Below are 22,277 nucleotides of genomic sequence, written 5' to 3' on the forward strand. Positions count from 1 at the left end.
TATTATCCTCTCAGTGTGTGACTGACATCAAAAGTTATTAATAAGATATTTCACATTCTTTTCTTAGTGAATCTTCAAAAAATGTCATGTGTATTTTATGCATATAGCACATCTTAATTCAGCCTAACCACAATTCTGGTGTTCAGTGGCCACTCGTGGTTAGTTAGCACAGGTTTGGAGCAGTGTTTCTCAGCCTCAGCAATGTTAACATTTTGGAGCTGATAATTCTTTGTCATAGACTACCCATGCTTCACAGAGTGATTCACTGCATCTCTGGCCTCTACCCACTATATATCAGTGGCACCTTCCCCTCAGTTGTTACGACCAAAAATGTCTCCAGATACTGCCGGAAGTTGCGGGGGAGGATAAGCTTGTCCCCAGTTGAAAACCAAAGGCCTAGAAAAATTGGAAAAAAATTATGCTTCAGTGAATCTTATTATCTGAGGGAGAATTTTCATTTTAGAAGCTAACAGGTATTGTTATAGTCACTCACTCAAGACAGTAGTACTTACAATAATGAAAAGTCTGTCAAGTGCCCCTGTTCTAAATTCAGAAAAAGGAGAGGAAGAGCGCGACAGAAGGGCAGAAAGCAGAGGAGATGGGAAGAAGAAAAAGAAGAAAATTCTTTATTTACTTGGGTGCTTACTCTGGGTCTCTATCTACACAACAAAAATACTGACCCAGCATTGAGCCCACCGTGGTGGCTGACATCGACATGTCATTGTTTCAGAATCCCTGAGAATCTTGACTTTGAAAATAGGCCAGTTCTTGGGTTGCAACCTGCATCAGAAAGTACTTGTGAGTTCAGGCAATTGTGGGGCCCCAAATGATAATCAAGCCTAAAACTGTTTACTCTGGAGAAGAGCATTTAATATCAGAAGTCAGAAGTCCTAGGACCCAACCTTTGGGTGAGTTAATCTCTTCCATAATCTTTCTTATCAAGCAAGACTGAAAGAATCCGACCACTGCCATCCTGGTCTAAGCAGAGAGCACTTTAATCCCTTCCCCTGCTATGCTTTTACACCTACTGTGGATGTATCCTCAGGGGTCGAAAGGTCCAGTAATCACAGCCACGCCCTCTAATTACCTCACTGTTCAACACTGCTCTTGACAACAACAGGCAGCTCCGTGTGTGCCTCCTCAAGCCCTGTCCCAGGTAGAGGGCCACAACTGCCTTGTACTGAACTCTCCTCGCCCCCAAAGTCCCATTGTGCTTATTCCTTTCCACAGCCCCCCTTTTTACGCTCATGACCCTGTAGAGACCCATAGCCCGCAGCAGAGCAGCCAGTCTGGCCTCTAGTGCCAGAGCGATGCCTCTCAGGTCTGTTCTGAAATAAACCTGTCCTGGTGCGCTCCTACCCCTGCTTCTTTTCCTTTTTGTCCTAACAGACTCAAGTAACTAAAGCCCCAAATAACTGATATTTTCAAAATACCTAAGCTGTTTAAGTATTTTAAAAATGACAAAGAAATCAAAATTACAGCAGAGATTTATTCAAGGAAGAAAAGAGAGAGAGAGAGAGAGAGAGAGAGAGAGAGAGAGAGAGAGAGAGAGAGAGAGAGAGAGAGAGAAAGAGAAGGAAAGGAAGGGAAAGGAAAGGAGAAATGGGGTAAAGGAGAGGAACTAAATCAAGAACACACCTTGGAATATTTAACATTCATTATAATCTTATCTACCTGGATTTGCATATGCCTATACGATATTCAGAATGCTGACTCATAGGTATTAGAGGATTCTGAATCACACGAAAACAGCCTACTGTTTTCACTCTACTTCACAGTCTTTTTAAGCTTACTAACAACAAAAGCTAAAAACTAAAAGGTTTCTGGTTGCCTCTTGATTAATGAGAACATTAAACCAACCAGGAGTTTGCATTCTCCAAATGTTTTGGTTCATCGGGGCTTGGCTCTAATGGTTGAGCTCATCTGAAGATACTGACTCCAGCTGTTGGGTGTCCTATACTAAGAACCGTGGGTACAGAAGACAACAGTCTACTTCTTTCCATGGACAGGTGGGATTACTGGTACAGGAGGAATCTTTCCAGTGGTTCTGGCAGACAGAGTTTGTAGACAGCCTGATGACATGCTCGACACAAGCACTTCCGAATACACAGGCGGCAGAGCTGGGAAAGAGCAGGTGGGCCTGTGGGAGGAAATGAAATGGGTGAGCAGAAGAGAAACTGGATTTGATCCTGACTTGTCCCTCTAAGGGGGATGTTTTTCTTTCAGTCATTCCTCCTATGATGATTGTATCGCTGACATTGAAGAACAAGGTCCCATCTCACATCCGGAGGGGCCTTCCATTTTTGCAAGGGTTTCAGTTCAATTAACATATGCAGCCCTTTCTTACCTTCCCGGAGCAGGAGGGCCTGCTCCACACTGCTTTGGGGAGCAGCCAGATCAAGTGCACTTTTGCCCTGTGCATTTCTGAGCTTCAGGTTGGCCCCATAGTCTGTGAGCAGGTGGATGATTTCTGCACTGGACTGTCTTGCTGCTGCGTGGAGGGGGGTGTCCATCCATTGTCCATTGTCAACACTGGCTCCTTAACAAAGCAGATGTGAGTGTAAAGCACAATGAGCCTAAAATAGAGTTGTTGTATACAAAAACATCTCAAATGCCATGACATATTTGACAGATCTTTGAAAATACGTGACTTAAGTCTACAACCTCAGCAATGCCTACTAAGATCATTCCAAAACATTTTCGTGGGAAAAGTAGACGTAGATGTTGTTAGTTATTTTAAATAGTTGACTTGCTTTCCCATACATTGTCCTTATATTCTCATTTTCAAATTAAACATCACTACATAGTATATGCTCTTTCTCCAGTGATTCACCATATGCTTCATTTGACCAGTTCAATCTCCTTTGGATTGATCTGTATATTATTTAAGCCAATTTATCAAAGTTGGTATTAATTTATACAAATATATATATACACATACACACACACATACACACTTGAGGCCTTAAAAGATCTTTAAATTCACTGTAGGGAATAATAAATGATGGGAATAAGAAATGATAAAAAAATCTTAGAGATAAAAATTCTCAACTGAAGGTTTTTACTACAACCTCCACCTTTATGTCAATGGCTAAGTGTATTAAATCTTTACCCAAATGATAGTTCCCAAATTACACATACACACACACATACACACTTGAGGCCTTAAAAGATCTTTAAATTCACTGTAGGGAATAATAAATGATGGGAATAAGAAATGATAAAAAAATCTTAGAGATAAAAATTCTCAACTGAAGGTTTTTACTACAACCTCCACCTTTATGTCAATGGCTAAGTGTATTAAATCTTTACCCAAATGATAGTTCCCAAATACTTTACTTTTCCCTGGAATCTTCATTTCTATATGTGCCTTTTAGGATTTAAAAAATAACTAAGTAATGTGGTAGAGATGATGTAAAAGAGTCTTGGCAAATAATATATGTTATGTTTTTCTTTCCTGCCCAGCATCCTCCTGGTAACCACAACTAGGTTTCCCTTTAGGGAACTATGATAGCTTCTTGTGATTCCCAGTTCATATGTTTCTAAAGAAGCCAAATAATTACACAATAAGCTGTAATCCAGGCCTAAGCCAGTCAATGTATTGTATTTCTGTGGTAGACACAATTGGCTCAGAGATGGGTTTGTGATTCAGCAAGTCAATGCTCCTTCTTGCTGTGTATGAATGAAGACAGTGAGGAGCCCAGGTGTTGCTGGTAGCCATCTTGAGACCACCAGGAAGAACCATATCAGGTAAATGGTGTCAACATCAAAGAAAGCAGAACTGAGAAACACTAATTTCTCTCATTCCGACATCAAACACCATCATTTTTTTCCGGCCTAATAACTTCAACTTTGAAGACATTAAAAAAGGGGTTTAACAGATTTTTCTCATAAGATTTATGGTAATTACCTAGTTCCAGAAGTTTCTTCACACATTCTACCCTCTGGTAGGTGCAGGCCACATACAGGGGAGTTCCAATCTGAGGCACCTCTTGGTCAATGTTAACATTGTTTGCTAGCAGAATCTCCATGCACTCTCTGTGACCTGTGGGACACAAGACAACCTCACTCAAGTAAGAGACACATTGAGTATTTACAGAATTATATGACTGCTTATTTGGAATGAGCTTTAGAAATATCCAAGATCTCTCTGTGTAGTTGAAAAATATTATTTTGTTTTTAGAAATCATAGGTAGAAATTCCCAAAATAGAAATACTAAAACTAAGAACATGCTCATGTTTTCTTCACCCAAAGTTCTCTATACAATCCCTGAGGTAACTAATTGTTAAACTAAAGCTGCAAGGATCACAGTTGAAATCACACTCTAGAATGAAACCACCATTTCCCAAATGGAGCTGTAAGGTCCAGAGGGGAAAACGACTCATGCTATTATTGCTCTGAAACGCCCGTGGTCAAACCCAAGGCCCAAACTTATTCTCTCTGTTACAAGCTTTCATTCCCTTCTTCACTCATGTGTGTGAGATTGACTGTATGACTTGTACCCTTATTTTCTTTAGCTGAGAAAATACCTGTGAGAATGAATAAAAGTTATCAAGTATAGAATATATTTAAATACACTTTCAAATTCAGTGACTAACAAGAACTATACAAGCAAGCATTGCCCTTGGAGAATTTGCCCGATGAAGAGACAGACATGATTATTTGGTAGCATATGAATGATGTGTTCAGGAAAGAATGCTCCTGCGATATTGATGGGTCTAGATAAAAAATTGGTTCTCCTTGAAAATGTAAATGTTTCCTTTTAAAAAGACTTTTCATCCCTAATTAAATTAGCCAACTTTTTCTTTATAGGTAACATAAAAGAAAGCTTCACCCTATACCTGCCTGATTCATCACACATTCTAAATTAAGCATGAATATGCATTATAATGTACAAATCAAAACTTTATATAATTATTTGTTCAAATACATAAATATACTGAGACATATGTCAAGATATTGATTCACTCAAACCTAGTCTGCTCACATAGATGTAAGCTTATAAAGATTCAGAAATAATATCTAATCAGTACTTAAAAATGCCTGACAAATACGAGGTATCTAGTAAACATTTATGAATAATTCCTGTCTCTTTTTTGACAGAATCGGAAACTGAGCTTAGTTTGAATTACATGTAAATAGTCTCAGGAAGTTTTAAAATGTATATATAAAATCTAAATAACTAAAACTAGTGTAACAATATCTAAAATAACAAACTTGCTAATGATTCTTCCATTCTATGGATATTGGTCTTTAACATGCTTTTATAATACAGAAAAAAATATCTAGAGACATGTAAGCTGTGTGCTTATGATACATATAAATGTTTCATAGGCACACAGATAACAAACACTCCATATATAATCAGCCAAGCAACTACAGAATTACTTAAGAAATTGAAGCCATTCCCAATATTTATCCATTTTTAAATTAGATAAAAATGCAAATATTTTTCTGCAAATTTATTTACAGCATTAAAATTTTTAAAAGACTTTAACAGTTCCAAAATACTCCATTACTCTACTTAAGGACTTACTTGATGTTTGGGAAATGGCTTATATCTGTTATTAATCAATACATATTTATTAAATACATTTAGAACATAAAAGACACAAATATATTGAGATTTGGGTAGTTGGCATCATTAAAAATAACCCACCGGGGAGAAAAATTACCAATTGATATGATTAATAATCTGGGGCAAATCTTTCACTATTGCCTTTTGATGTTGTTTGTTTTTCTGTTTTGGGTACTGGGGATCGAACTCAGGACCTTGCACTTGCCGGGCAGGCAGGGGCACCACTGAGCTAAATCCCCAGCTTTGCCTTTTGAAATAAAGTCTTTCATTCCCAATTACAACAGCAAAGGTCACTATTCTAGAATATTCTAACTTCTCCAGTATATTCCTGATCTTGATATAGGAAAATAAGTTCACCAATGGGTGTCACTGCAATGTTGCTCTTTGGGTGTGACTTTGACAAATGTCCTTGTGCATTCAATGGCGTCTTCTTTCTCACATCTGGTCTGTGCATATAGTTTTAAAATGCTTTGAAATTACTGTTTTTCTTCATTTCAAAAATAGCTCACAAGAATGTAAGTTGGGACTTTTTCAATAACTATGACCTCGAAGTCTCTAGACTACATTATTTATGGACAATTACATGAACAAGTCCATTAGAGATGATAGAATCATCCTTGGCTTTCAAGGCACTTTCATAATTTATTTTATAGTCGTGGTTGTGTTTTATGGGCTTTAGAGGATGTAGTGTTCTTTTCGACTAAGAACAGAGTCATAAGCTCAGTACAATTCATGAGGTCAAAGCTACTGTCTTGGCTGCATCAGCTGCCACCAAAACACCAGCAAAAAGGCTCTGTAAGGAAAGGCCTGTTGAGAAACTGTCCCCAAGAAATGGGACACGAAAACATTCCCAGGAAGTTAAAAGAGCTGTTCCATGTCAAAGCGATGTTTTTGGAAGATCTCAGCAAATTAAAGTTATTGCTGTGGGATTTCTAAACCACACGTATTCTAATGGTGGACAGATCTGGGCGACCCTTGATGGCCAGCACTAGACCATTGATTCATGCAAATTGGAGTGAGCCCCCCACTATATTATGTGCACTGCAGTGGCTCGTTTACCTCTTTTCACTGCCTCATGGGTGGGTGAAGCCAAGTGCACCTCGAGCTGAGCCTTGGCTCCAAACTCCAGCAGGACGTTGACACACGCAGCACTGCCGCTGCAGCAAGCATTGAAGAGGGGCGTGGCTCCATGAACTGTCACTGCATTGACCTGCCAATGAGCAAAGAGAAATCCAGAGGATTTGCTATTTCTTTCTCACCCTGTCCAGCTATACATTCCTATATGCCTGCCCACGGAAATTCCGCATGCTGATGAGTAAGCGAGGGAACTCTGCATCTTTACAGTGTTATGAAAACTCATGAGGTTTTTGGACAGATCAGCTAAGTTACTACGTGTTAAACACTTAGAGCATTGCCTGATACACTGTAAGCACTGAATGAACATTTGCAGCAACAATGATTTACATTAATATGGAGCTCATTCCCCTTGCAGTTGTGACCAAATATGTCAAGAATCAACAGTACTAAAGAAATCAGCTATTTTAAGGTCCCAGATTTTATGTTGTGAAAAACAATTCCTTGAAAAATCCCATTTCTATTGTCTTCCTTGCCACAGATTTCCTCTATGTTCTATACAAATGACATAAATTCAGTCTACTGGCATCAGCATGGAACCTCCAACCATCCTTAGTACCTTCTAGGGATGTGGGAGGAACATGAGAACCAGAAGGTCTGGGAAGCATCATTGAGTATCAGCAATAGATGGGGAAGGACATCAAGGGACCCAGGCATGCTGATGGGAAGACAGAAATGTCATATCACAATGACGTTTTGATGTCAAACCATTTTGCTTCAACAACTAACGACAGATGATTGTAAAAATCAAGATTCAAAATTATTTTGCTTTAGGAACAAAAATAACTGGTCTCCATATTTCCATTGCGATCCACATGAAAGTGGAAAGTTAAAGATGAAATGCTGAGGTGGTGGAGATAGACCAGGACAGGTAGAAATGTGTGTAAATTCACATTCTAGGGATTTCTAGCCTATTTATATGGTTACTAAAAAAACATTTTGTGTAACTGGTTTGAGTGGTTTTTTTTCTAAGTACCATTTTCGTCCTTAGCCTGGGAAGTCTTCTTATTTGATTTCCTGTAATTTCTATCTTAGCTCTTGGCAACAAGCATTTATTGATCATTTACTAGCTACCAATGTTTTAGATACAAAGATGAATGAGACAATTGCCTCTTCTTCAATAGTTTGGATTTTATTGGGGAAAAAACACAAAAAATGATAATTCTGAAATAGCTATAAGTGCTTTAAATCATTAGGGGTACAGGACAAAGGACAACATAGATTTGGGAAATAGGGGGTAAAATTAACAAGGTTTTGTGATCCATTAAATGGGGAAATGGTAGGTACAGCCTGACTCCCAGACTTAAGAGGGCAGAAGAAATATTTTGCCCAGTCTCTGAAACTAGCAACCCAAGATGAGAAGTAGGTCTGTTTCAGATGCATTTAATGGAGCTGCCAAGTATGAGGAATTTTCTACTGACAGATCCATTCATTCTTTTTTCTCATTTTGGTTTAAATGTTAAATGATGTAATACTGTACAGCATTTATTGGCGCTTCCCTTATAAAACTTCTGAACACAAGGGACTATTGTCTTAATCTTTTTTTTTCCTCTAGTAAAACTCCTCTGTGACGTGAGAGAAATGCTTAACATTTCCCACCAGCAATCTGCTCACAATTCCAATCATCTGGCTTGCAAGGAAATGGCCCTCATACAGCCTCGTCCTCATTGTTACCCATGAGCTAAGTGATAACTTAGAGGAGTTCCACCTAGCGGAAATGCACAACCACAATGGCATTGGAAAATCAGTTTGTGACAGGAAGACTTTTATATTCAATTCTCCATGTAGAAACCAGACTTCCACACAAATGTAAAAAAACATCACCATTAAGTACTTAAAGGCCTTGCAGCTTGTAAAACAAAGCACGTAAGGACTAGATCAAACAATGACATTACCCATAATACATTATCTGACAACTAAGTATGGGTATCATTGAGATTTTTCACAAGCTTTGATTTTTATAAGCCTATTCCTATATTTGTGTTGTACATAGGTCCTCTATAAGCTAAAAATGAGATGAAGCTCAATGTGTGGTTTTTCAATCTGTCATTCATCAAAAGTCCATTCAATTTGGTAATTTTGATCAATAAAAGTAGTGGTTGGCTTAGGGTTGAATTAAGGGTGTCTTTTAATCATTGTGTTAAATGTGTTCTTATAATGTTTTACCACAAAGTTCTTTTGAAGTCAGCATCACAACTTTGAAAGACATCTCTGAATGATGACACCTGAATGCTCACCCATAGGGGTCTAAAGTGAAAAGAGGAGTAACTTGAACGATGGAATATGAACACGGATGGGATCAGATATCGCACCAGGGCAGTGCATGAGCAGCCCAGAAGGTAAAGTCTCTTTGGGCATTGGCAGGTGCTCCTGGGCAAACAGACCCAAGTCATAGGGGTGGTACTCACATGTGCACCGTTTTCTAGCAAGACTTTAGCGCAGGCCACATGACCTCCAAGGCACGCCTCGTGAAGAGAAGAGACTCGGTTAATGGTGACAAGGTTCACATTGACACCCTGTAATCGGGAAAGAAGAGAGTTAAATGCCACAGTGACCACAGCAATGAAAGCAGCATTGCTCAACATGTTTCTCTAGTTTTCTCTGTCTATGAGTCTAAAGACTAGAGGCTGTGACCAGGAAAATCTAAACAAGGCGTGGGAGCCCTGGATGCATTTATTCAACCAATGTTTAATCAGTATTCTGGGTCAGGTAACGCAGGACCTGAGTCTTTAAAATTTATGACATGAGTCTCTCTCCGCCCAAGAGCCTACTGGGAAGAGAGCAAGAATATTGCTACACTGGAAGCATGTTCAAATTTTCACCGCTGGCATGGGTGTCCTTGAGCTGGTTTGAGGAGTAAGAAAAAAAACTTCCCAATGGGGTAGTATTTAGCTAAGTCTTAAAGCATAAACGCTTTCAAGCTGGGAGACAAAGAGTAAGCCACTGGGAGGGAACAGAATAAACAACGTCAGGAAGTGTGGCAGGGCCACAGTAGAGAGCTGGCTATTTCTGGATCAGAAAGATCCTACAGAAAGGGGAAGCAGGAAGGAGATGGAAGAAGATGAGAAAGACGACGAGCTGGGCGGAAACAGCACTGCTTCAGCCACAGCCCTACTGAGTGAAGAGGTCTCTAAATTCCCTGGGTCTGGAGCCAGAGGGATTCTCCTAACCTTCATCTCCTTACCCAGGCATGCGTGTCACCGCAATATCCAGCCATTGTCCCTCCCTGCACTGCCGTGCTCCACTTTCCTCATCCTGGACTCATGAACATTGACAAAGATGGCCTAGCTGCTGGGCACGCCTGACTTCATACCATGATTGTTCATACCCCATGGCTCTCACCATTTCCCCTGTGATTACCACTTTCTCTCTGCAAAAGGAATTAGGTTCCTGGTCTGTCCTCTGTGCAAGCTCTGCTTTTGATTCCCTAACCTACAAAAGCCCCCAAAACCTAGTGCCATAACCCTGAACCTCAAATTTCAACCTAATTCTCACCATGTTCTGCAAGAGCTCCAAGTGCCAGCTGCATCCCTACGATGACCAGCAGCTGGGATTTCTCTCCGTTCTCTGTCCCTTCATCATAGGCCTCTCTATGTTTCCCAGGTCCTGTCCATTTTCATGTCCTGTGTATGACGTCATTAGTCTAGAGCGGTGATGCGTGTTTTCAAATTGGGCCTCTAACACCGTTAAAGTCTTTTCCTTTTCCTTTCCCCATAAATAATTTCCTTTTAAGAAAGTAAGATTTTTAAACTAACCCACAAGGTGGCAGCATTATGCTACAAAAAAAAAAATCAGAATCCTTGGACTTGCAGAAATTGCTGCTGGACAGGCTGAAAGAACATCTAGGAGTGAATCATGCTCATTGTACATGAGAAAATGGAGAAGCAGAAAGTGCAGGTTATATGCAAGACTTGAAGTGCTCCAGCTATTGGTGACAGCCAGCAAAATAGCTGAATCTTGATTTAATGCTTTACTCACAGTGGTTTAATATTTTACTGGAGTTAACCACATTATTTAAATGTGAACTCAAGTTTTTTGAAGTACCATATTTTTTTACTAGCTTGAAAGGTGGGGGTGTAGCAGAAAATTTTAAGCTATTCCATGAAACATTCCTGTACATTATTGAAGTTAACATGCTTGCCTACAAGTAGAGCTAAAAATTTCAAAGTGCTAAGTACAGCATGGGATCCTGGATGTGATCCTACAGTAGGAAAAGTACTGATGCAGAAAGACTGGTGGAATATCAGTTTAGTTAATGGCATCATACCAGTGCTAAGTTCTTTGTTTTCACAAGTGTGCTCTGGCTATATGTAAGATGCCAAAATTAGACGAAGTAAGTGAAAGGTACTCCGTGCTATTTTTGCTATTCTTCTTAAAAACTATCCAAAGATAAAACATTTGTTTAAATACTAATAAAAGGATCGAGGTAGAAGGCTGAGAGGAATAGTTTGATGCAAAATTTCACTGTGTACCTCTTTACATCATTATAATTTTTTGAATTTTGTGAATATTGCATGTTTAAAAATAATCGAATAAGGAAATATTTAAAGTCCTTAAAACAAATAAGCAAGTGGTAAAATCAGGTTCAAATCCCATTGTTGCTGACAGTATTGTTTTCCTTTTGCCTCTACTTACTTTCCTAAGAAATAATGCAACTCAGAAAGGAGAAAGCAAAAACAAAGAAATAAGACATACACAAAAAGAACAGTGCAAGCTGAGCGTGATGGTGCATGCCTGTAATTTCAGCACTCTGGGAGGCTGAAGCAGGAGGATCCCAAGTTCAAGCCCAGCCTGGGAAATTTATCAACTCAGTGTGACCCTGTCTCAAAATAAATAAAGTCTTGGTGATGTATCTCAGTATGAAGGTCTTGGGTACAACCCACAGCGCTACAAAAAAATTGCAGCTGTTTAAATGCAAAATGATAAAGGATTAAAGACTGGTTAGGTGAAAGCTGATAACGTGGAAAAGGGACGTGATGACTGACCTCCTTTGTATACATGTAAACTCCAAACCAAGCAAATAGAGTGAGTACTTTTTTCCTTCCACAAATAATTTCAAGGCTATTACTCATTATTTCAGGAGATTGAAAATATAGTTCCCTTAATAACTAAGACATTAACAAGTCTTCCTATGGTGTAAGATTTATCCATTTGTGGATTTATTTTAATGCTTGATCTTAAAATAGTGTATCATTCAGAGTAGGCAGTTTTTATGCGCAGTATCCACTGACCCCCAATTCCTAACAGTGTCTCACTTGTGCAATTTCTTCCCCTTGAGTACAGGCCAGACTTATTGACTCATATGTAATGAGTAGAATAGGGCAGATGAGACAAGATGATGCTTCAGAGATTAGGTTATTTAAAAAAAAAAACTGGTTTGTTTCTTAGACACTTTCAGAGGGAAGCCAGCCACCATCTCATAACACAGCTCTGTAGAGAGCCCTACGTGGCAAAAAATTAAGATTTGACAAAAACTGTACAAGTAAGTTTGAAAGCAGATCCTCCCCTAGTTGAGCCATGACATGACGGCAGCCCTGGCTGATACTTTGCAAGCTGGAAGCTGCTCCCTGACCTACAGAAACTGGAAAAATCTCCATGTTTGTTGTTTTGAATCACTATGCTTTGTTACACAGCAACAGCAGACAGTTACGACTTCAGGATTATTGTCACTAATGCACATGGGGAGAAGGTGAGATGAATTAGTACAACATGAATGTGAAAGTATCATTCATTGCCCCTCACAGGCAATTGTCCTATGGTAACCAGAATTGCAAAATAAAACTTTTAAAAATTAGGTGTTTTTCTTTTCCTTTAGAGATCAGCAGCTTTCCCCAATTCTTTCCTGCTGAACACATAGAAGCACTCCTTCTTCTCTTTAGCCCTAAAGAAGTGACGTATATCAGCCTCAGGAGGCCAGAAAGGAAGGGGCAGATGGCTGGAAGTGATAAAGCCAGTGTAAAGATCTGCACTGTCTCTCTGTGCTCCTCTCCCCGCTGCTCCTTACCATAACAGACCCTTCATGGTAAACCTCGAGTGGTGGTTTGAAGCAAGTGGGCCCCTCCATCCTCTTGGAGCTAGCTCTGAATGAATTCTTTTCCTTTTTTTTTTACCCAAATATTTGCCCTCCTTTGAATGGGTCAGCAGCCAAGTAGCCAGACCTGAGCGTGTGAGCCCTGGGGTTGGATAACACTATAAGGCAAAGGAAACCCAAAAAAGAAAAGAGGGAACTGGGCAGAATATGAGGCCATTCTTCAGGAAATGAGATGCAAGACAACCAAACAGTGAAGTGTATGAGGATGTATATTCCTGGAGTGGCAGTGCTGGGACCCAGATATGGCAAGCAAGATCTCTGCTACCAACAAAGCTGATAGAAAATGATGCTTGATTTTAGCAGAAGCTCAAAGGATCAAGTCTTTAGTTTACTTACTTGTGCAATTAAAGTTTTAAGGGCCAGTAAGCGCCCCTGGGCTGCAGCTTCATGAAGTGGGGATCGATCAGCCCAGCAGTCTGAAACACAAACCAAGCTTAGAGTCAAGGTCTGCAGACTTTCCCTGCAGCACATTCATGCTGCCCACCCACTGTGAGGAAAGATTTGGGAGAAAGGAGAAAGGATGCGGGTATCATGCATCAAGCTTTTTTGCCAGCTGCTGTTCAGTGACAGGCTACTGTGTGTAAATTCCATTAGTTTGGAGGACTGTACAAAGAGGGGAACAGTAGATCTCTCTGGCTTTGGGGGTAGGGGGCAGTTTCAACAAAGCAATATATTTAATTCAAACAAATTGTGCAGGGCACTTGATCCAACAGCTCTAAAGAAGGCAAATGAAAGACAACACAGGTCAATGAGCTTCCACAACTTTCATTCTTTCCGTCTCTCTACCCCATCCATACCCAAAGGATTAAACAGACTGTGCACTAAAGAAGAGATTCTAAGAGTTCAGAGAAAATGTCTTTTTCCAATTCTCTAAGTAAATGCCTTTGTTTCTTTTGATAATGAAGTCTACTTATTGTAATGCAGAATGGCAGCTTTAGGTTTTCTGATTATATTTGCCCCCAAAGATTTTTTTCCTTCGACAGCTTTATTATGGGTAGTTTACTGTGATGGCTGAGCAGAGTTTTATCAGAACCACCTGGGTTCAATTCTACCTTGACTACTCTGCCAAAATTAGCACGCTGTCAAAATTAAACCTCAATGTCCTGATCTGTAGAATGGAGACAGTGATGAGTATTTGGCAAGTGCTTTGGCCTTTAAGAGGGCCAATCAAATGGATCCATATGCTAGGTACACAGGATCAACCATATATGATTAATAAACAGGCATGGTAGAACAGTATTCTAAAGAACAGCTTTAGAACTATTCTTATGAATTTGTTTTTCTTATAATTGTTTCTCTGCAACCAAGATTAACCAGCTAAATGGGTATTTGAGTAGTAACCCTCTATAAAAAATGCCAAAGAGCAATCCTTTTTTTTTTTTTTTTTGAGGAAACCCTTTTTTTTTTTTTTTTTGGAGGAACACCTACTCCAGTTTGCACAATTTGGGCATTTTTCAAATTATGACTATACTATTCATTAAAAGAATGTAATAGAATTTGGATTTAATACAAAAGACCCTTCTTGACCTCTTCTAGGTGATCCCAGTGGTGATAAGATCTCAGGCTTTCGTATCTGCACACTTGACAAAAACAAAAATGGAATTTGTGTGAATTTGAAATAAAGTCTCAAGAAAAGAATAAGCTTTTCCAGTGAGTAAGAACCAGAGTTATAAGCATTTCAATAAGCCTTCTATCTATCTGGAAACCCAATGTAGCCTCTCTAATTCTTTGGGTTGAAAGAAGTGGGAAAAAGTAGAATGAAGTTTGGATTGATACTGGAATCATTGGTAGAAATTTTTGATATTTAATATAACAAGATAGATATAAAGTAAATTTAGGTGTAAAATGTAGATGTGTATCTATAGTCATATTATTTTAAACATTGTGCTCCAAGAAAACCAAACCAAGGCTCCCTAGAGAAAAGACTGACCCCAGGCCCTGGCCAGAAAAAATATGTAAGGCTAGCTTGAAATATCTTGTCAGAAAGGAATAAAGTGCTCAGACAATAGGAAATATCAAAAAGACACAGAACCCGATGTAGTGGGGCTTCCACTGCCAGACATGGGGCAATTCAAGCATCACAATAAACAAAGAGTATAAGACATTATATGCTATCAAATAAAATAGAAGCCTATAAATCCTCACTGATTCAGATAACAGAATATTTAGGAGTTCTCACTCATAAATAGTATACAAATATCAGAAAAGAAAGTACTCCCTCAAAGTAGAAGGCCAACTTAGAAATGTAGATGCAAAGACAGAATGAGCCCCTTTTTATTTCTCCACCCAAAATTTATCAACAAAAAGCACAGGAGTAATTGTACAGAGGAATAAGGCTGGCGTGGTGGTGCAGGCCTGTAATCCCAGGACTCGGGAGGCACAGGCAGGAGGATCGCTGCAAGTTCAATGTCTGCCTGGGCTACATAGTGAGTTCAAGGCCAGCCTGAACTACATAGCAAGACAAAAAAAAATCACAGAAACTACCTTACCCAGATGATGAACGTTAACATAAGCGGAGATGGAGCAAATTGGCCCTCTGTGCCATTTGATGAAATGCAATGAGCTGTGTCACTTGCCATCAGAGGGACCACAATGAGAAAACCAGGCCACTGCTTCTATACCATTCCTGTTCCAAGATGCATAACCTGATTCTGATCATGAGGACACTGCACCAACTCAAACAAAATAACTGGCTTAGAACCAATCCAAGGAGGAGCTGAGGACTGCTCCAGATTGAAGGGGGCTGACAAGACACAACATCTAAAGGCCACATTTACCCCTGGATAGGATCTTTATATTACTAAGGACGTTATTGAAACAGGAGACTAAACAGGAATGGGATCTCCAGGCAAAGAGAAGTGGAAATTTTTGCAAGGCTCTTGTAACCTTTCTGTCAGCTGAAATTAGTTCCAAAATAAAAAGTAAAAAGTGAAAGATATACGATAGATAATATCATTTGTGATCCTATGCACCCGATGCAGAATACCAAGCTCCCCTCCTCTTAGGTGCCTCTTATCTAAACTTGTAGTTTTAGGAACCCATGGCTTTCAAGAGAGGAGGGAGCCTTATTTTAAAAGTGAGAACAACCTGAAATACATGAGAACCACTTTGCCCCACATAAAGAAGTCTCAGGCCTAGTGTCAGAAGTAGGACTGGACATCAAGTTTTAAGGACTCAGAAAACAGCTTACTCTGGTTTCTAAGCTCTGCCTAACCTTGTGGTAGGTCACTTGTCTTAGGATGCTCTGACATCTACCTTCCCTCAATAAATGCAACGAAATAAATCGACTGTATCACCCCAAAGTAGAAATCATTTTTTGTTTCCCAGCTGAAAAGAATCATTCTCAAGGAAGTAACCTTACAAGTCCCACTGTTTTCCACCAATCTATTCGAAGGACCTTGAAGGGTTTTTCACACAGAACTATTTCCTTGTAACTGCCAAGGTGAGAGTCATCTGTTTTTCTGTGCTTGTTCCCAACACAGTCACTCATTCTTATCATTTTCATTTTGCAAATTGGAGCTAATTATGAGAAATTAAGGATAGAAGTTATTTGGCAGGTTGGAAATTTTTCCATTCCTTTCAAGAAATATGCAACTAAGCTCTCCAAGTAAATGAATGCTTAAGTAGGTCTCAACCCTTCTCTTCTGAGGCAATCTATTTTTAGTGATTTGGCAGACTGCCTGGGTCACAGGGCTGCAAACACATTATGAAGATAGTTTACTCTACAAATATATTTACTTGTTCCTGATGAAGTGTTCGGAAAATGTTCAAGTACTTTTTCATTTCCTCCTTTGATTATTTTTCTCAAAATGTGAGTTATATATCTAGTTCTCAAATTCTTTGGATAACAATTTCATGATGAATTCTGAAGCTATATAATTCAATGATAAACAAAAACGATACGTCAGATGGAATATACTAAGTTCCAAGAATGATAAAACTAATTATTTAAAAAATTATTATAGTTGTTACCCTAATTTCAATAAAGATTTGAAATTACTAGTTTATTATTCCGAAAGACCACTTAACTGGTTATAATCCCCAGTGCACATGTATGTAACAACCTTTATTCTCTTTATTAGAGTTCTGAAATCATACAAAGCCATATCTCCCATAGCATTTTTTTTTTTTTTTTTTGGTACCGGGGATTGAACTCGGGTCCTTGCGCTTGCAAGGCATAGCATTTTTTAAAGAAAAAAATTTCATAAATAATGTCCATTTTTAATCAAAAAAGGTAAAAACATAGCAGAATTAAGACTGTTTTAAAGAAAACAAAGGTAATTGAGTAAAACGTTGTAATATATTTCCTGAGATATCTAAAATATTGTTAAAATGAATATTCTTTAGAACATCCAGTTCTGGTAAGAAGGTAAAACTCAGTAACCAATGTTAGACATAAAGAGCAGGTTAGAAAGAAGGCTCCTTTGACCCATTCAAGGGCAAGAGAGCTGAACTAAAGATGAGAAATAGGGAGGCAAAGCCTCTACCAGGAACTAGTTTTCACAAACTGAAAAAAGCCAGAAGGCACTTGAGCTATGTAGCCACTCAGGGGATGGTAAGGCTAAGGCATGAGAACGCAACCAGCAGAACTAAATAAATAACAGAGCCAGGGAGAGGTTTGGGCACAAATTGAACAAAGGAAGAAAGTCCTTTGGAAAGGACAGGAAAAAGGAGCCAGGTTGAGGAATCAGGCAGAAGCATGGCTGTTAAGTAGGATCAGTCTTTTGAATCTAGAATGAGGACAAGTATTTTTGAGTGTAATACTTAGAATTAATCTTTTAGACTTAGCTTTGAAAAGCTTTTTTTTTTTAAGAGAGTACTATAGTTCTACAAACTCTTATCTGAAATTGTGAAATCCTCCAAATTCTGAAAACCACACTTTCCTCTAACTGTGATGCAAACTTCTTTGGCAGTGAAACACGGCCAGGACTCAGTTTAAGCATTGTTTTTATTTGTATTTTTACTTAGCTTAAGTATTTATTTGCACACTGTAAAATCTTTCTAACACTCAAAAGATCCTGAATTCTGAAACTTATCTGAGCCATGAATTGTGGATAACAGGTTCTATCAGCCTATATCTGCATCTCATTTTCATCACCCTTGTTGACCAGCTCATAGTACTAAATATAGCTTGGTACAAACAGTAAAGGTTGAAAACTCAGACAACATGTCTCTTTGGAGAAAGAGAGTGCTTGCAGATATATCTGTCATCTGAAGGGGGGATTCCAGTAAACCACCTGGTGCTGTAGGTATAAAGCCAAGGGGCAGGGACAATGTTGCAAACCATATTTACTGATAAAAGGCATAAAGAAGCTTAAAAGATCAGATCTAATAAACAGCCAGCTATAGCTTGACTGAACTCTGAGGAGTTCTATGCAAATGTAAGTTTAAACTACAACGACACCTCAAATAATCATTCCAGAATATGAAATTCCAAGACACAACTTCCAAGAGATTTATTGCCCCCAAAGTAATACCTTATGAGGGATGTAATGTGAGGTGAAACTTCCAAAAGAAAGAGTGCCCAGAATCTAAGAAAGTTTGAATCCTACCCTGGCTGATTTTTCTGATTTCTCTTTGTTTTTAACATTGCTGTGAACAGTTCACAAGAATGTAATATTTCAGCAGAATCAAGAAATTTAACCTTGAGCTGAGACCATTGAAGTCAATTAACTTATCGATTAATCATCATATATTTTCTCAAGAAACATTCGTCTGACTGATGAACAGCAAAGATGAGTTCTGGTTTCACACTTAAAGAAAATGTTGTTGATTTTAATATATCTAGATTTGAATATATGGTATCTGACTACTTGCAGTGTCAAAAGAAAAAACACTGTTAGGATTGTATAAAAACTATTAGTCCTTGCATGTTATGGCCACATTATTTATAGAAAGACTCATGTATCAAATCTGGTTGTATTGTGTGCCTCATATATGTGTGTGGGAGTATAGGGACACAGACACACCCAAGCATACACATATATAGGAAGAAAATTAAACTGCGAAGTTAACATGCACTATTCTCACCTCAGCCTCTTGTTAACAATAACTTAAAATATGTTTTTGACCTTATAATGCTAATTATGTTTCTTACAAATTCAGTAAGTATGATCCTAGGAACTTGAACAAGGAAATCTACTTGAACTAGAGCGTGAATTAATTTATTTAATAGATATGAATTATAGCTCCAGAAATAGATGTAAACTATGCTTACATGGGGTTTTTTTTCACTACTATAAAATCTTTTGAAGAGTGTACTAAAGTAAGGACCACAAAATAGGAATAACACATAAGAGCAATGACAGAAAACATCTCTACACAACTTTGTTGGACTTTACCTAATTTAAACCATGAGGATGATATATCTATGAGAACATCAAAATTATTACTAAAGATTCTAGAATGCTTCCGTACAAATTTACAAATTAAATTAGAAAATGGCTTTCCAGATCATGCTTTTAACTTGGAACTAAAAAGAAACGTTAATATTGTTTTTCACCAGCCAAAGTAACATACCTCCCTGAAATGTGTGACAAATGTAATCCCCAAAAGAAATCTCTTTCCATAGTCCAGGCCTTCTGACACTTTCTGAAACTTCAAAATTCTTCTCATTTTCCCCAGTTAATTGAAGCATTCTGATGCTTCGTCTTTGGAGGTCTTATTTCTTTGGATAACACTGCTGATGTCTAGTGTTTTCCAAGTTGTCCAGTGTATTGGAATCACATAGCATAAGACTATTTTGAAAGAGAATCCTGGATGCAAATGGAAATGGATACTAGATAAAGAGTGATGTGATCCTGGCACCCCTGCAAACACTAAAAATACATAGGAAATTCTGAACTCTTTATATATAAATACTCCTCTATTAAGTAACAATCGAGCAGTGACAGGGATACCTGATTCATTGAGCTTTGTAGCATCTCACTACAATTAAGGTGAATTTTTTCTTACAAGAAATGTAACTAACTTGTACAAAGCATGAAACCTTAAGATATTTTATCCAAAACTTGGCATTTCATATTTTAATAAGCTCTGTTTGTGGTGCTTTGCATGGAGCCACTTACAAATGGGTTTAGTGAAGCATTTTTCCTGACCTAACAACTGGTTAATCAATTCCATTTCCAAAAAGAGCACAGAAATACATATAGCATGCCACGTTTGTTGCTTTGAATTCAATTTGTTGGTCATTCTATTTCCTGAGAAAATTTAGTCTTGTTCAAACACAATGTATTTTAAAGTCTGATTAAAAATATTAAAGAAAATAAGGCCATATAAGTAATTCTTTTGGCCAGTAGAAATGAAGTTCCTTAAAATACTCTCAGAAAGCCACACACTCTATTTACTTCTTAGAATATTAATAGATCTACTGACTTGCAAAGAAATAAAGCTGAAAATCTTTCACAAGTTGGTGTACCCAACACCACTTGCTAATTTAATTGTTAGGTCATTTTTTTTAACTACCCACTCAAACTCAAAGTATACAAAAAACATTCCTTCTGGAAATACTGTTCTGATGAATTATCTGGGGGTGGTACTTTTTAAGCACTGGGAATAAATTCATGAATTTTTACCTGAAATTCCACCATAGATCTCTTCTGCTATCCTAGCAGCTTCTTTTCTATTTCCTTTGACGATATAGAAATGGGTTAGGAGAGCCAAAAAAACTTTAATTAAAAGCTTGAAGAAAAAAAAGGTAGCAAACATCGTAATAAAAATGTTTTTAAAGCCATAGAAAACAGGACCATCTTCCATTTTGGCTTATGCTCTGTATAGGTTCCTATGACTGCAAATTTTCACAGAGTTGTAAGTGGTATCATATGACATCTATTTAAAACCTTCTAGCACTCAGTGCTCTTATTACTGAGGACTTAGTTTGTAGGTTCTAATCTAACTCTGATTTGATGACTGGACTGCTTATGCAGACGTCCATGACAATGTTGAATAAAGAAATTCTCTTCTAAACAAAAATACTCAGGACTTCTAGAACTACATTACTCAGTACTGTCTAAGAGAAGATTTAGGTCTGAAAGAGTTTTACTTTTAAATTGCTGCTTTAAATAAATAAATTGCTACTTTTGCTATATTATATTGGAAAATAGTTGTGGAAAAATAAAAGGTAATTTTCTGACCCCATAGGAACAAAGTAAGCTATTTGATGTTCATACAAAGAAGTACAAAGATATGCTATGTTCTTAGTAGAAAATTCTACTCCTGGCAACATTTCATTTTCTTTTCATTCTGAGGTTTGTGGAGGATTAAGCCCAAATCTAAAATACGACCAGTTTTTTAAAAAGACTATTTTAATGGGAAATAGGAAGAAAAGGGCTAAAGGAGTAGGGGAAGTGGGAAGGGTAGGGGAAAGGAAAGAAGGGAAAAGAAAAATATGACAAAAGGAAAAACTGGAGAAAGTCTCTGTAAATAGGGAAGGGTGAAGGGGGTGAAGGGAGGGCAGGGGGATGGGGAAAGGTAAGAACCAAGACCTGTCATGTAAAGGTAGGAGATCCCAACGATGAATTTAACTGTACTGTATACCTCAAAAGTACCAATAAACTTAATGAGAAAAGACTATTTGCTCTACAACAATACTTAATAAACTTTCCATCTTGGATGCCTGAGTGAAAGGGGGACAGTGACTGGAAGTTTTACACTATTTGCTATGGTGGTTTCACCCACGACAAAGTCCCACAGCAAGGTTCCTTCCCAATCATTCGTTTCTATTTCAAACATCAGGAAAGGTGGTAACTCGTTCTGCAAAATGCAGTCCGTGCCTGATCATGGAACAATCATAATGAAATGGACAAAAGAGATGCCTCAGGATCTCAGTGAAGTAACCAAAGATTCCACGAATCAGTACCTTCTCTAGTCGGACAATATTTTGTCATCAGCTGGCCAGCCCAAGTGAAATTGATTTATATTTAATTTTCTGCATCGTGTCTTTTCTTTCATTCTTAATTTCTGAAACTCTTTGAAAAGGCAAGCCAAAATAAAATTTTAAGATCAGACTAAATAAATCTTATTTCATAAATGCTTTATGCAAAAATATGGGAGTTTTCTACAGCACTCCAGCAATTTAGCATGACTACTTCTACAAGAATTGTTTCACTATACTCTTGTGAAGGCTGAAACAATACAATCTTCAGCCATAAGATATAGCTTATCCATTTCACTGTATTATAGAACTATAAAGATTTTTAGTTGTTTCCACTCTCAAGGCTCAGATATTAGCATTTAAATCTTCCTTATCAGACTTAGATTATCTGCTAGAACGCCAATGTAGGAAAATATGTGAATACAAGTATCGCAACTCTTCTCATTTATCTCTTTCTTCAATTTTTCTACTCAAAGCAAGCTAATGTACACTCATGTCAGTCCAGGAATGTATATTGCATAATTAATTCAATCTTGTTTTGATTTTAACTTTCTCTTAAAACATAGCTGTCCTTTCCATGTTTTACATACCAGAAGTTGAT

The 22,277-nt window shown here is 38.0% G+C and overlaps 1 protein-coding gene across 3 annotated transcripts; it reads right to left on the minus strand.

The window, feature by feature from the left end:
* Positions 1–1,706: 1,706 nt before the first annotated feature.
* On the minus strand, positions 1,707–20,559 carry Asb11 (ankyrin repeat and SOCS box containing 11). 3 transcript variants are annotated; one of them, XM_010645186.2, is made up of 7 exons: positions 20,379–20,559; positions 13,141–13,220; positions 9,122–9,229; positions 6,639–6,789; positions 3,911–4,045; positions 2,348–2,539; positions 1,707–2,140 (listed from the first exon to the last, which is right to left on the minus strand). In XM_010645186.2, the coding sequence occupies exons 1-7, from the start codon at positions 20,557–20,559 to the stop codon at positions 2,016–2,018; spliced, it is 972 nt and encodes a 323-aa protein (XP_010643488.1). In that variant the 3' UTR covers positions 1,707–2,015. The 3 variants fall into 3 exon arrangements, with proteins under 3 accessions (XP_010643488.1, XP_010643490.1, XP_033616242.1); XM_010645188.3 differs by lacking the exon at positions 20,379–20,559 and adding an exon at positions 19,324–19,515; XM_033760351.1 differs by lacking the exons at positions 13,141–13,220; positions 20,379–20,559 and adding an exon at positions 19,324–19,501.
* Between the last annotated feature and the right edge of the window lie 1,718 nt (positions 20,560–22,277).

Source organism: Fukomys damarensis, unplaced genomic scaffold (genome assembly GCF_012274545.1).
Source record: "Fukomys damarensis isolate Sample0158 unplaced genomic scaffold, DMR_v1.0_HiC HiC_scaffold_39, whole genome shotgun sequence".
NCBI lineage: Eukaryota > Metazoa > Chordata > Mammalia > Rodentia > Bathyergidae > Fukomys > Fukomys damarensis.